The sequence below is a fragment of the Podarcis filfolensis genome (genome assembly GCF_964270895.1).
Source record: "Podarcis filfolensis genome assembly, chromosome: 9".
Lineage (NCBI taxonomy): Eukaryota > Metazoa > Chordata > Lepidosauria > Squamata > Lacertidae > Podarcis > Podarcis filfolensis.
The window spans coordinates 4683442-4698621 of record NC_139610.1 but is presented as its reverse complement, the minus strand read 5'-3'; the positions used below and the strand labels follow the sequence as shown (position 1 = coordinate 4698621).

The following is a 15180-nucleotide window of genomic DNA, read 5'->3' as shown; positions in this document are numbered from 1 at the left end:
ATTTTGAATCCTGATTCTGCCTTCTGCGGCATTCGCTAGCTCTCCCAATTTGGTGTTATCATCTGCTGCTGCTGCTGCTGCTGCTGCTGCTAATAATAATAATAATAATAATAATAATAATAATAATATATTTATACCCTGCCCATCTGGCTGGGTTTTCCCAGCCACTCCAGGTGGCTTCCAACAAAATATTGACAGGACAATAAAACATCAAACATTTAAAACTTCCATAAACAGGACTGCCTTCAGATGTCTTCTAAAAGTCAGATAGTTGTTCGTTTCCTTGACATCTGATGGGAGGGCGTTCCACGGGGCGGGTGCCACTATCGAGAAGGCCCTCTGCCTGGTTCCTTGACGAGCACCCCCTCAATTCCTTTGTCCAAGTCATTTATAAAAACATTGAACAACAATGGGCCCAGGATGGAACCCTGCGGCACCTGTTTGTCCCCCACTTGACAAGGAAAGTTGCTGATCGAGTGGGGAAAGTAGTCAATGGGAGGGCAGCCATCTCCACAGCCAGTAATATGTGATGGCCTATGACCCAAACATGAATAAACTAAATCTACATCTCAGCCAGTAGAAGGAGCTCTGCTGTGGTAGCTAAGGAGATGGAGAATCCCGAAGCTTGTGACCATGGTTAGAGAAAGTTGGCCCCATCAGACATCCTCTGAAGAGAGTGACGAGGGATTTGGATGTCTGTGAATCTGTCAGTAAAGCTCTTTATTTGCACGCATGCCTAGCTACGTGCTTCCCTGTGGAACCATGAAGGAAGATGGGCAGGGAAATAAACATTAAGGCTGCAGCCAGTGTTACTGGGTACCTTCAGTAAAGCACTTTCCCACCAACTTTAGAATATTTTGTATTTGCTCTACCTTCATATTTACTTCAGCAGTCAAAATGGACATGCCAAGTGCTTACACATATTGCTCATTTTGGGAGTTTGGGGCTACCAGAGCGAGAAACAAGATATTAGATGGCAAGGTGCTGTCCCCTATTAATTAAGCAGTATTTTGGGGGACTGTTTGGCAACCAAGGTAGCACTGTAACTCTCTATGATAATAGACAGCAACTCTGAGAACAAGCCCCTTCGGTACCCTAAAATGGATCTGACCCCGAGGACTTGAACTTGTTTAAGGTAAATAGGTATTTTCTCCTTGTCAAATCTGGAACTGCGGTACTGCCACATCCTACAGTAGTGGGTAGAGCTGAAAAGCAACCTTCCCAGTAAGTGCGTCACGGCTGCTTACTGGGAAGGTTGGAGGGGTTCTGTGCGCATCAGATTGGTTCCACCAGTGCAGTAACTGCACTAACCTTCCCAATACCCCTGCCCCCCCCCAAGCAGGAGGAGGTGTCACACCAGCTGGGAAACCAGCATTGTGGCTGGCCACCCCCACACCACTGGCTGCTTCTACTTTCAGAAGATTGCATGTAATTCCCCCTCTGGGAGAATAGAAAAGCAAAAAACGGAGTTGAGCAGTTCCGGCATCTAATAGTTGGCCCTTAACATTTCACCATCCTTAGGAAGCAATGATAGTACCCCTTTCTCTTGTTCTGAGTATACATGAACAACGCACCCCCACCCCCCGCATCCCTCTCCCCCAGTTTGCTTTGATCTTTAGCTTACCTGATACCATCTCTACAGGTGTGGGCTACTTGTCTATATTTACCGTTAGTGACTTTCACCTCTTAGGCACGCTCCCTTGCTTTTTTTATTCATCTCCCCACTAATATTTTTATGCAACCACATTGGCCTTTTTTTATATTTTTCCTATTATTATTTTTTTTGTTTACTCGTCCCCGTCCCCCGATTATGCCTTTAGTAACATTTTCTCCAGGAACTCCCATTCATCTTGGCCTCCTTCCCTCATTAATGAAAACCTAGTCTTTCTCTGAGCTTATTAAAATCAGCTTTTTTCTGAAATCCAAGCAACATGTTTGCATTAAGATCATAACTTCCAGCATTACAAAGTGACTTCCCCCAAGTGTTCCTTTTAATCATTCCCTTGCTTACGTGTAAGAGTACCAGGTAACAGTTGCTATGCTTGCTTTCACTGGGCACTCTCTTAATTGCCAAGGGAAGTTTGAAAGTAGCAGGCTGCTGGCAGCTAGCTTCGGTCTCCAGGAGCAGCACTGAGGGTGGAGCTCTTTGTATACTTGGGTAGCCATGGATATTTAAATCTTAGGAACTTTGGTGGGTGAAATGGGTAGAAAACCTGTCCAGCATGTCTGACTTTACGATGGAGTAATGGAACTACAGTGTTCGGAATTTAGACAGCTCGTGGGACTATTTGCTGCTCTGCAAACTTAATTATGATGCTCTACTTTTTATAAACAAAGTGCCCGGTGTTTGCATCATTAAGATGGAATACATATTTCTCGTCTTGTATTTTTCTTTTTTCCTCTGTCTCTGTGCTCTGGTATGCCTATATTTTTCGGGCTGTCAAGAAATGACTTACAAGCATGATGGTAAGAAACTCTGTGCTATTTGATGCTGAATTTAGTTTTGAGTTTCTACCCCGTTGCTTCGTTAATGACGTAAAAAATGTAAAGTGAAGTATATGAAGTTACTGAAGTTAAAAGAAGAGAAAAGGATGTTTGTTTTTTACACAGTTTAGCTCCTGTTACTTATTTATTTATTTAGTTAGTTAGTTAATTTATATATTGCTCTTCATAAGATTTCAGGGCAGTTCACAAAATAAACCGCTAATCATTCAGTTTTCAATGATGTTCAGACCATTTCTTGTGCAAGAAAATCCCAGTGGATTTTGCCCTTTGTCTTCAGAAATAAGACATCGTTTGCTCATAAACAGCTCTTATGCTTTAATCAAAGTGGTGTCGCCAAGTGGTGAAATGGATAGCATATTCTAAACCTTTTTGGTGGCTCTCATAAATTTACTGCGGATCTTCTGGGGTGATGCTTATAAAATGTATGTTGCTGCTTTGTTTTGAGAAAATATAAACACAAAGGGCACAGTGGATGAATTTTGACAGGGGAGAAGAGTTGTTAAATGCTACCACTACTGGTCTACCTATTTAAGTGCTTATCTGATGAATACGGAACAGTTGCGTTGTAAATTACATTGCAGGTGTTGCATAAATCCCATGGTGCACTTAACCTCATAATAATGGTGGTGTGTTCATTTTCATTTTAATGAATACGTTTCTCTTACAGGGAAATAGTCTGTGTGTGATGCTTTCCAAGAATTTTTCATATACTGTAAAGCGTATTAATTGGCACTCAGACATTATGGGCCATTGATTAATAATGTAGAGAGGAGGACCATTGTGTGCGTTTTGGGGCTTGGAGGTCCTTACCCCTCTTGTCTCGAGCCCTTTTGTGCTTTCTTCTGCCTCTTCACTTCTTTGCACAGCTGCCATTGTTTTCTACATTGCCTAGTCTTTGCTTCCACACGAATAAAAATAATAACTGCTTTGTTAGCTGCCCATACAGTTATGTTAAAGGTGTGAAATATAAATTATGTAAATATAAAAAACCCTCTTCATTCTGACACATTGCTAATTCCTAGTCTTCACACTCCCATTTACAATTTCTATTCTTGTGTGCATGATCTCCTCCTCCAAATCACCTTTTGAAGTGGTCTTACACATTCACACATACAGATAGTGTCCTCCAGGCACGACAGCACTTCATGGCATTTCTAGACAGCAGTCTAGATTAGGGATTAGATGCCGATGGGAGATGGTGCTATTTAAAGGGCTAATCCCCCCCCCACAAATGAATTCCTATAATTATCTGTTTCTTGTTGGGCTATCAACACTAAAGAGCTGTTTAACCAAAGAACCACAAGACACAATTGTGAAAACTCTTTGTAGGAGGCAGAGTTTTAATTCTGAGTTATAAATATGGTGCTATGTGCAACAAAACACAGCAAGGCTGTTAGAAGTATTTTAAAGCTCTAGTTCTGTTCTTTCTTTCGGTCGTAACACATACTCTTACCCATAGAGGCTAGTGGCGCAGGACGCCAAGTTCTAGAGGGCACCAGGGAAGAGGCAGAGGCTGAACGCGGTGCCTCCCAGCATCAGCTCACCACCCTCGCCCGCCTTCGCCATGCTGCGCCGAAGCAGCGCCGCACCTGGAGCCTCCGTCTGCCGTGGCCACCATGGCACGAAGTGGCCAGCTGAGCCGGGAGGCGCCGCGGCCAGCCTCCGCCTCTTCCCCGCCGGAGGAGCTGCCCTCCAGCCACTGCCTGCCTCCTCCAGCCCTGCTGGCCACGCTGTCCTCTCTAAAAAACTCTGGGAAATGGGGGGGGGGTGCCGGAGGGAGCTTTGCACCATGGCACCAGATATGCTTAAGACAGCCCTGGCTTAAGGTGAGGATTTTTACTACCTGGTATTTGAACGCCAAAGCTCAAGCTGATGTGCAATTGCGGGCAAGAAATCTTCATTTTTGCATTTCTTGGAATTGTGGCAGAGTGGTGTCATGAGCCCCGTAATGCTGACTGCCTCAGGGCTGGGGCAGCAATTGCTGTCAGATGAGGAAGACGAGGAGGGTGCAGATTGTAGGGAGGACAGGCACCATGCCCCTTTCACCTTTGGAGGCAGTCCTGATGACTTCCTGTCCTGCCCCCTCCATGAAGCTGAGTGATGGTCTAGCAGTGGGGGAGGCCATTGACTAGCCCTCAGGGGAGCTGGAAGAGAAGGAGAAGCCAGATCAGCTGACCTCCACCCCACTGCTTGAACTCAGGGCTGCCTCTGCTGTTGGGAACAGACCCACGTCCCTCAGAGAAGTGTTCACCTCCACATTCACTAGTTTTGTAGGGACAAAGTATTGCAAGTGAGCGTTCCACACCTCACCTTTAAAAGCTGGTGGGAGAGGCGTGACTGCTTGTTGGGACATCTTCTCAGCTTTCATTTGTCACAGACCCCGGATGCTGTTCTTGAACTCTGAAGGTGTGCTTTGGTGGTCTGTACATGTACTGATGTGTTATGAGAATTATAAGGTCTAAGATATAAAATAAATGTACCAAACAAACACATACATAAATATCTAAACCACATGTCTGATACAGTACAGGAAGACAGTCCTGAAACCATTTTGTCTCTCCCAAATTGATCTCAAATGTTTCTCTGCAAGGAGGGAGGGAATGGGGGGGGGACCCCATTGTCTCTTTGCTCACAAATCCTGCTTTAAGGGCACATTTAAGATATGAATAGGGGAGCCTGTGACCTGGACTCAGGAATTAAGTATTTATCATCACAAAAGGACAGCCAGGCTCGCCAGGTAAACCCATTAACAGCCAGGTAAACCCATCAACAGGTTTCTTACCAGACAGGATTCTTTTGTAGACGCCCCTTCTGTGATATACGTATGATGTATTGGGGGGTGGTCTTGGGCTGCAAGGTGGCTATTTAAAAAGACTATATAAGGCCTTGTGCACCATTGTTGTGTGTTGCTCCTCCGTCCTGCATGTGGTGAGTGAGGACCCTGTTGCAACAGTTCAATAAAGATCAGACTTACTAGCTGCCTTGTTTCTCAATATTCTCTGGTTGGCCTCTGTTATTTTCTCCTACCGATAGGGAACCCACTTAGGGACTCTATACGGGCTCTTGGATACCCCATAAGGGAAAAGGGCAGATTTTGTTGACAACAGATGCAAGCCGTGAATGAAGCTTCCTTTCTAACACTTAAGAACTGCTGTCATAGCATGGGAGCAGGGCTGGCCCAGGATGTTTTGCTGCTTCAGGCAAAACAGCTCCCCACTTGCTGCCTCTGCAGAGGGTGCAGAAGAGGTGGCTGCAGCAACTGCTGTGCTTGTTGTAGGCCAGATCTGCCGCCTGAGGTGACTGCCTTACCTTGCCTCCTGGGTGGGTCTTCCCTGGATGGGGAACCAGGGTGGGGGGAGAGGGTTATCTGTGTTTTGCCGTAGCATTGTGCCCTTATTTCCTAATTACATGAACCCTGTCCTTCATTTCAGGCACTGAATCATATTATAACTGGTTTCTCATTTTCGTGATGTGCATCGGGTATCTAGTGCTGTGGCTAATCCAAAGCCCCAGCTATGCTTCTTTTGAGAATTTAAGCCTGAGGCCCACCAGATGGTGCTGGACTTCACCAGGCCCAACGAGCATGGCCAGCGGTCAGGACTGATGACGGGGAGCTGCCAGGAACATCCCTGACCTGATGTAAATTATTAGCCTATTGTAGAACTGCCATGTTATATTCCTATGGAAGTGTGGTGTCTAAACATTTGAATAAAAATAAAGTGTCTTGATAACAAAGACTGGCCAACTAGCAGCAATGACTCCATCTACAGGAGTGCATCTTAAGGCTTCCTGCTGTTCTTTTGCAGCTGTTTTGCCCTAGGTGGCATCAGGTGGTGGCAGGTGGACATGGCTTGGGGAAAATGGTATCACAGCTCAAATTAGGACCCATTTCATTAGAACTGCAGACCCACTGATTTGTCCCCTTCTCCTCTGAATGTTTCAGTTTTCTCTTAGCTGCTCACTCTAATTTATTTTTATTTTAACTTAGTGCACATTAGTTAGCAGCTGTGCGGCATAAATGAAGAGCTTTGGTTAGTACATGACATGCACTCTTTTTTTTCTGGACTAGGATAGCTTGGCCACTGTGGTCTATGTATTAGAAGCATTGCAGTTGGGTTATTGCAACACACTTTTTGTGGTTCAGAAGCTGCTACTTCTGCAGAATATGGCTGTTAATGTCTTCGCTGGGATATCAAACTGCACACGTACTACACCAATGCTAAAAGAACTGCACTGGCTGCCTATTAGCTATCAAGATCTTGTTAACATATAAAGCTTTGCACCACTTTGGATCAGGTTATCAAGTAGATTTCCATGCGTTCACTGAGAACATCAAAGGAGACTCAGGTGGCCATGTCGCAGCCTGCAGACTACAATCTAGTGGCAGTTTTGAAGTGGGCCTTCTCTGTAATGGTTCCCGTTCTCTGGAATACGCCCCCCCCCCCCGGCACTCTAGGGACTCAGCAACATTAGTAAAGAAAAACCATTTTATATGCGTTATAACACTGTTACACCAGATGGTGCTGAGGAGTCCTGTCTTCTGTCAGCATGATTTCCCTTTATGAAGTTTACAACGGGTTTAACTGAAACGCTTTTGAGATGTGTCTAGATCCAGCCTAGGAGACCCTGTAGTGCGTTTCAAGTGCTTACTGAAAACATATCTTTGTCTGTGGGTATTCTACAACTGTTGGTTGCTGGATTGTACTGATTTTTATTTTTAGTATTTTATAGGCAAAGAATTAATTAATTTGGTTGCTATTTATATTATTTGTGTGTGTGTGTGTGTGTAATATTTATCGAGAGTTTTAGAGTCTTTGACTCCTTAACGTTGGGGTAGCCAATACGGTGCCCGTCAGACATTCTTGGACTGCAACTCCCAGTAGCCTTAGCCAGCAAGGCCAGTGGTTAGGGTTCATGGAAGTTGTGCCTGGTTGTTCACCCTTGCCTTGTGGGTAGTCCTAACTATAGGAAGCCAACCTAACTTAGGCTGGTGCAAGTTATCTCTATTCCAAACTCTGTCCAGGAGCCTCTAGCATAGACTGAGTTTTGAGGCTTGGGCCCTAGGTCACAAGGGCAGGGCTTGGAATAGGTGTAAGTTATTGGGACTTACACTGGCACAAGTTCTGCAGGCTGAGGGACAGATGCTGGTGGATGCTCAGCTGGGGTGAGGCCTTTACTCCAGCGTAGACCTGGTTGAACCTCATAGCAGCAGGGAAAGCCCAAGATGTCTCAAATTCAAACTCTCTTGTCCTGGTAGATCTTGGGTTTGGATTGTTGCTGATCACATTGTGGAAGAGGACATGGAAAATACTTCCCTATGCCTTTGCTTGAGAGACTGTGGCTGAGGTGCATAGTTTGTGGATAGTTATTTTGGTGCTATGCTGAGGACCAGGTGGGACTCCTTTGGCCTCCGATTGTTGTCACCTTCTTTAAAGACAGAAATAAAGGCCCTTTTGATACAGCTCTTTGAATAACTTGCTTGTCTATAACAAAGGACATTGGTCTTATTTCAGAGGCATGTTGTGGAGACATTTTTTGGATTTGACGAAGAATCAGTGGATTCAGAAACATCATCAGTAACTTCCTATAATACAGATAAAACGGACAGGACTCCAGCTACACCAGAAGAAGACTTGGAAGATGTAAGCACCTGTGACTTTGATATGGCATACTGTCATGGACTGGTTGGACGTAGAGGAATGGTGGGAGGCACCAGCTGGGGAGAAGGCTCAGAGCCTGGGGGGACAAGGGGGAGAAGAGGCGTCGGAAGCTGCAGAGAGAACAGGGCTGGGTGAGTGGGGGGAGTTTGTGAGAAGAAGTCCCAAATCAGAGGCAGAAGCTGAAAGTTAGGTGCAATCTCCGCGAAGCCTCCGGAGCGTGGAGGGAGCGCTTCCTCTGCGCTTCGGAGGCTTCGGGTTGCTATCGCTGAAGCCAAGGAGCCTGCATTCGCTCCATAGGACACACACACATTTCCCCTTAATTTTCGGAGGGGAAAAAGTGTGTCTTGTAGAGCGAAAAATACGGTAAGTCCAGTCACAAGCAACTCTGGGGTTGTGGTGCTCAACTCGCTTTACTGGCCGAGGGAGCCGGCATACAGCTTCCGGGTCATGTGGCCAGCATGACTAAGCTGCTTCTGGCGAACCAGAGCAGCACACGGAAACGCCGTTCACCTTCCTGCCGGAGTGGTACCTATTTATCTACTTGCACTTTGACGTGCTTTCGAACTGCTAGGTTGGTAGGAGCAGGGACCGAGTAACAGGAGCTCACCCCGTCGCGCGGATTCGAACCGGCAACCTTTCAGTTGGCAAGCCCAAGAGGCTCAGTGGTTTAGACTACAACGCCACCCGCGTCCCTATTATAGGAAATAAAGATGGCTATTACCAATGTAATAATGAAAGAGCTTGGAAGCACAAGTGTAGGGGAGAGATCTGGTGTGGTAGTGATGGCTGGTGTCAAAGTTGGATTGGGGAGGCCATGTTCCAGTCCCCACCCAGCCATGAAACTCACTTTGGGCACCACCCTTTTGCAGCCAATTCTGCCCTGTAGGATAAAGGGGAGGGCCGGAGACACTATCGTTTTAGCAAGAGTGGGATATAAATCTAACAAACACATAAACAACATTTTCATGTTCACAGCAAGGCCTTGTCCCTTTTATGAATCAGATTTCTGAAAAGGCTGGGACTTCTCCATTATCATTGACCTCTTACAATATTTAATGTACTGGTTAGAGGGCTAACTGGCTGGGATAGCAGGCTTGTTGGTTTTTGAATGTCTGGTGTAGATTTTTTCAATTTCGTTATTCTGTATGGGACAATGACAATAAAGATTATCGTATCATATCGTATCATACTGAAACTATAGCTACGTTTATGTTTCAGCCATCACCAAAAGTATACTGATGTTTGCAATTTCAGGACATGGCAAAAAAGTGTAAAAAGACTTAGCTAGAATGGTATGTCTGCTATAATTTGTTTATTTACAGAGTTCTTTCTCTTTTAAAATGATGACAGTAATTTTGTTGTTTTTTTTTTACATTTCTTTAAGAGCACTCCTAAAGAAGAAGCTGACTTGCGGTTCTGTCAGCTAACCAGAGAATATCAAGCTTTGCAAAGAGCATATGCATTGCTCCAGGAACAGGTTGGGGGAACCCAGGATGCAGAAAGAGAAGCAAGGGTAATTTTTTTTAATGTGGCTTTGCAAAAAAAAAAAAAAAATACAGGTTCTTTCAGTTAATTTGACATATGTTCAGTTTTGAAATGCCCGGGCTTTGCCTGTTTAACTCCTTTGCTCTGTCTGAGTGCATGCTACCTGATTTTTTAAAAAGCACTCTTTACTTTCTTTTAAAGTTTTACCTTTGGTATATAGTCACTCTTAGTTGGTAAGGGCATTTGCATTTGCTTTGGAAACATCTTTTTTGTGTGGATCCTGACTTCAGAGTCGGATCCAATAAAATTACAGACTGGATCTCAAATTTGTTGCATTCTGGAATTGCCAATTTCAAGCTGTGAAGTGGATCTGAAAAGCCACTGAGCAACTTGATATGTATGTTTGTAATATTTTTATCCAGGAAGTTTTTAATGTTTGAAGTTTTAATCTATTTTTAATATTCTGATGGAAGCCACTCAGAGTGGCTAGGGATACCCAGCCAAATGGGTGGGGAATAAATATTTGTTTGTTTGTTTGTTTGTTTGTTTGTTGTCAATTTAAGGCAAAATGTTCCTAAAATTGCTTTATACAGTGGTGCCTCGCAAGACGAAATTAATTCGTTCCGCAAGTTTTTTCTTCTTGCGAGTTTTTCGTCTTGCGAAGCACGGTTTCCCATAGGAATGCATTGAAAATCAATTAATGCGTTCCTATGGAGACCGCTTGCCAGGCTGGCGGTGCGGACAAGGGCTTTTCTCCCCACCGCAAGCCTTCAGGACAGGTCCGGGAACAGAGGGGAAGGCGCACAGCGCTTCTCCTCTGTTCCCGGGGCTTGCGGTGGGAGGAGGGTTTTTCCTCCCCACCGCCAACATTCAGAACAGCATTCTGAATGTTGGCGGTGGGAAGGAAAACCCTCCTCCCACCGCAAGTCTTCAGGACAGCCATCCGAAGGCTGGCGGCGGGAGGAGGTCTCTCCGCCCCACCGCCAGCCTTCGAAGGAGGTCCGAGGACAGTGGGGAAGACGCGCTGCGCTTCCCCGCTGTCCTGGAGATTTCCCTATGGGCTTTCGTCTTGCGAAGGAAGCCCATAGGGAAATTTGTCTTGCAAAGCGCATCGAAAAACGGAAAACCCTTTCGTCTAGCGGGTTTTTCGTCTTGCGAGGCATTCGTCTTGCGGGGCACCACTGTACTATCATCTAATAATAATAAGAATCAATATTTTAAGGTGATGCACTTCTTGACCTACTGGAGCTTAGAAATGTTCCAGTAAGCCCTGGTGCTGAAATGCTGGATTCCTCCTAGGTGGAACACAAAGCCCATCACCAGAAATCAGGTTAATCTGATTTGGGCAGCAACACTATTCCTTGCTAGGAAGGAGATTACCTATTCCTTGGTAATTTGAACCCTTTCCCATTTTACTTTGAAGCATGTTTTAAGGCAGAGTGTCCGTCAGCTTGATAACGCAGTTTATTGACATTCCCTTTAAATCAGACTGGACAATTTTTATTCTCCATAATTCTTTTTCCATCATAGAATTGTAGAGTTGGAAGGGACCCCAAGGGTCATCTAGTCCAACCCCCTGCAATGCAGGAATCTCATCTAAAACACCCTGACTAACTTGGGTTTACTGCCAAACCCAACATAGTATTTACGGAGTGTCAACGTAGTTGGCCCCCACTACCGCTTTCAAAACGGTTACTGATTTCGTTACTTAAATCCTACTGGAAATGCTGAGTTTTGCAATTATTAATTGTGCACAAAGTCAGAATATAGTAGAACCTCCTATATCCCAGTTGCTACCGTGACATCAGTTAAGTATTCTTCAAACTCTCTATTCAGACACGGGAACAACTGCAAGCTGATCTTCTCAGGTGCCAAGCAAAAATTGAAGACTTGGAGAAAGCTCTGGTTGAGAGAGGACAGGTAAAAGACTCTCTTCATACTTTCCGTCAGTTCATTCTCTCTTCTGCATGCAGCGCTGCTCTTATCATCTTCCTTGCTTCCTGGTACATTGCTGTGTTTGATGTACAATAGACGAAATGGGGAAAAACAATTGTATTAAATGGAATTATATGTACTGGGGAGGAGGCCTTAAAAGTAGTGAAATAATAAAAACACATTAAGGTTGATATCCTTCCTAATACAGTCCAATAGCACCTTGAAGATTCCCACCAAGACCCTTACAGAAGAGAACTTCGACTGATGATGTCAGCTATGTATTTTCCATCTCCATGATGTAGTAGTTTAGGCACTTGCTCAAAACATTTGTGTTTGTTTTGTGTTGTCTTTGTAAGCAGGCAATGACCCCATGTTTGCAAACAGCATACTGTACTCCTTTATCAAAGAACACAGGAAGATTCTGTATCATATAGAAAGGTTATGACATACAAGCTTAAGACAATTCAGAATTTCTTAGTAACAACAGATCACAGATATAGAAGATTCCTTAGGAAGTTAGTTTTTCTAGAACTCAAGTAAAAACTGTAGCTCTTCATTTTGCATAAGCAACCTCAAAATGTAGCATACACAGTTTTTATTTAGTGGTGGGGGAAATCCATCATTTTACGAAGACTGCACACTAGATTTGTGGGGTCCATTTTATTCAGCCCCATTTGGGAGTTTGTGGACCCACAAAGGCCTACGTGTGCTCAGCACCCCTCCCATGCCCCCCCATGTTGTACCTTTGCTAGAGACAGGGGGGCCATGTGGGTCAGACCTGCGCTGAGAAGGCCAGTGAGCCTAAGGAGGTGTTAGGCACTACTGCAGATGTACAGCACTTCCAGGTTGGTTTGCTGTCATGGAAAGGGTCATTATTTTTGATGCCGAAGTACCCAGAGTATAGCCTGCAATCATGGCAGCACCTGGTCCTCTCTAGTCCAGCATCTTCCCTGGCTTGGATTAGGACTTCTCCGCTGCCTTCTATCTCTGGAAAGAATTGAGAAGTGGGGGTCAAGTGCCCTGGCTCTTGGGGAAGGGCAGTGTTCCTAGAGAGGCCTGGCCACTGCTGTGCACCTGTCATACATTCTGGTGGCTTACATTCTTCTGCTGACACTCAGAACAAGTCCTCCTGCTGCTATAGCAGTAGAGCACAGCTTAGAAGAGACAATGTCAGGCTCAAAGCAGTCTTACTGATCCTGGCTCAGCTCTGCTGCATTTGGGGAGGCAAGACTCAAACTTGCATATTTCCTAACAGAAACTAAGATGGTTTTGGTTCTGATTCCTTGCTCTTCTTACCTTTATCAGCTCTGGGATGCTATGTTTGCTGTCAAATGGTACATGCCATATAATTTTTTTAAAAATCAAACTGTTAACATATAGGGAATGGCTGCCTTTGCGTGAGGGCCAGTTTAACGTTTTTGAGTGGAGGAGCTTCCTTGCAAACACCCTCAAGGTATTCAGTCCAAATGTACCTTATCTCTCCAGGGCTGCGGTCTGGGTGGTGGGTGGGACCCAGTTTTGCTAATTTACAGCAGGTCAGCTGTGTGTCAGCTGTGTATAACTCAGTGGATGTCCCTAATGTCACTGAGAAGCACCTCTGCACAATTCCCATAACAGTACAGCTTTTTAAAAAATAAAATAAAAAATATCATTTTATTTTGTCAATAAGGTAACAGGGAAGGGGGAAAAAAACCAAATGTACACAAGCTCCACTTTTAAAAATAAAAAGGGAGTGTCTCTCCTGAAACATGGGGAGAAGTGACTGCACCAGCATTCAGTTTGCTGCTACACATTTCCATTGGTAGCAAATCATTCTCACTGTGGAGCTTAGGGGACACTCTGAGCTCTATTTTACTGCTAGCCTTTTCTTTATGTACTACTGTATTAAGCTACGGAATGTTCCACAATTGTGAATGTCTCTTGAAGTTCTAGGAAAACACAAAACACTTTTTCTTCTTGGGGCATGGTGTGTTTACTACTTAGTTCAGTACTAAAGTGAAACTGTTAATAAGCAGTTCTTCAAAATAAATTTTGTTTTGCAACTCATGAAGTTTTCTCGTGCATGATGTAATTTATTTATGTTTATTAAAATGGTTGTTTTGCAGCAGAGCTAGTAGTATTATTTTATCATCAACGAAATGCCTGCTTTTCACCTGAATTGGCAAGCAGTTGTCTTTATTCATCAAGAGATTTAAAATGCTTCAGATCATGATCTCTGTTAGCATTACAAAATAAGATAGACCGGTCTTGTCTCCCTCATATTGTCAATGGCCGACACAAAATGTTAGGCAGCTTGCCTAAGCTCAGACTTGACTAGGTAGTCTAACAGCATATATGAAATACAGTGGTACCTCAGGTTACATACGCTTCAGGTTACAGACTCTGCTAACCTAGAAATAGTACCTCAGGTTAAGAGCTTTGCTTCAGGATGAGAACAGAAATTGTTCTCCGGTGGCACGGCAGCAGCAGGAGGCTCCATTAGCTAAAGTGGTGCTTCAGGTTAAGAACAGTTTCAGGTTAAGAACAGACCTCTGGAACGAATTAAGTACTTAACCTGAGGTACCACTGTAAATTTAAAAAATGTCCAGTAACTTTAGAGACCAACTAAGTTTGTTCTGGGGATAAGCTTTTGTGCGCATGCACACTTCTTCAGATACACTGAAACAGAAGTCACCAGACCCTTATATACAGTGGGAGGGTGGGGTGGGTTTTTTTCCAGAAGGGTAGTAGGAGATGGGTGATTGACTCATATATCAAGTATTTGGTAGCACTCTTAAGTATGTGAGCATGTTCCTGCTTGCCCTGCTCTGAATGACTGCAGCTGCAATTTAGCTGAGAATCTGTACCTCTGTGTGAAGGTGTTACTTGTGACTATCATTTAAAGTCAGTACCGTATGAGGCTGTGGAAGAGCTGAACTAGTGTTTGATGTCAGTAATGGGCTGGATGAGAGCCAGTGAACTGTCCTGTGAGTAGATGGTTCTCCAGTTCAGGGAGATGATAATCAGTTCTGGATGAAGTTGCACTATCGCTTAAGAAAGAGATTCACACCTTGGTAATGGCCCTCGATCTAAGCCCAGGTGACCTCTGTAGCACACAGTAGTACCTTTCGCCAGTTTGGGCTGAAGTGTCAGTGACCACCTTTCATAGGCAGATAGTCTGGCCATGATTATCCATGCTCTGGCAACATCCTATCTGGGTTACTCCAATGTGTTTATACACAGGGTTTCCTCTGAAAAAGGTTAATGCAGAATGCAGCAGTCAGAGTTTTGATGGGCATTGCTCACATTGTGTATTAAATCTCTTCACTGATTGCATATTCATTTCTAGGCCCAGTTCAAAGCTAGTAGCTACTACTTAACTTTAAATACCTAATTGGCTTGGGACCCAAGGACTTAAAAGAGCATCTCCTCCCATACCTGCTTGCCCACACTATAATGTCATTGACCAAAGCCTTTCTACAAACGCCACCTCCATTAGAGTAGAGGTTTGTTTCAGTGGGCAAACTGAAGGGCAGGGCTTTTCTGGCAACCTGGGCAGTGCAGTAAGCTTTCCTAGAGTGGTACACTTGAAGCCAATATTGCTGCTTTGATGCTG

General features: G+C 44.4%; 2 protein-coding genes across 8 annotated transcripts in view; both read left to right on the top strand.

Moving 5' to 3' along the window:
* Positions 1-15180, top strand: part of JAKMIP1 (janus kinase and microtubule interacting protein 1) — an 80473-nt gene that overhangs the window by 35513 nt on the left and 29780 nt on the right. For all 7 annotated transcript variants that reach the window (XR_014551956.1, XM_083630284.1, XM_083630283.1 and 4 more), the window contains exons 9-11: positions 8019-8147; positions 9550-9678; positions 11487-11570. Coding sequence is in view for 6 of the 7 variants with exons in the window: in XM_083630284.1 (XP_083486410.1) it covers positions 8019-8147; positions 9550-9678; positions 11487-11570 (342 nt within the window). In the remaining variant the exon portion in view is untranslated. The remainder of the gene's footprint in view (positions 1-8018; positions 8148-9549; positions 9679-11486; positions 11571-15180) is intronic.
* LOC310770298 (uncharacterized protein) lies at positions 2126-8147 on the top strand. Its single transcript, XM_083630899.1, has 2 exons — positions 2126-2466; positions 8019-8147. The coding sequence occupies exons 1-2, from the start codon at positions 2361-2363 to the stop codon at positions 8048-8050; spliced, it is 138 nt and encodes a 45-aa protein (XP_083487025.1). The 5' UTR covers positions 2126-2360; the 3' UTR covers positions 8051-8147.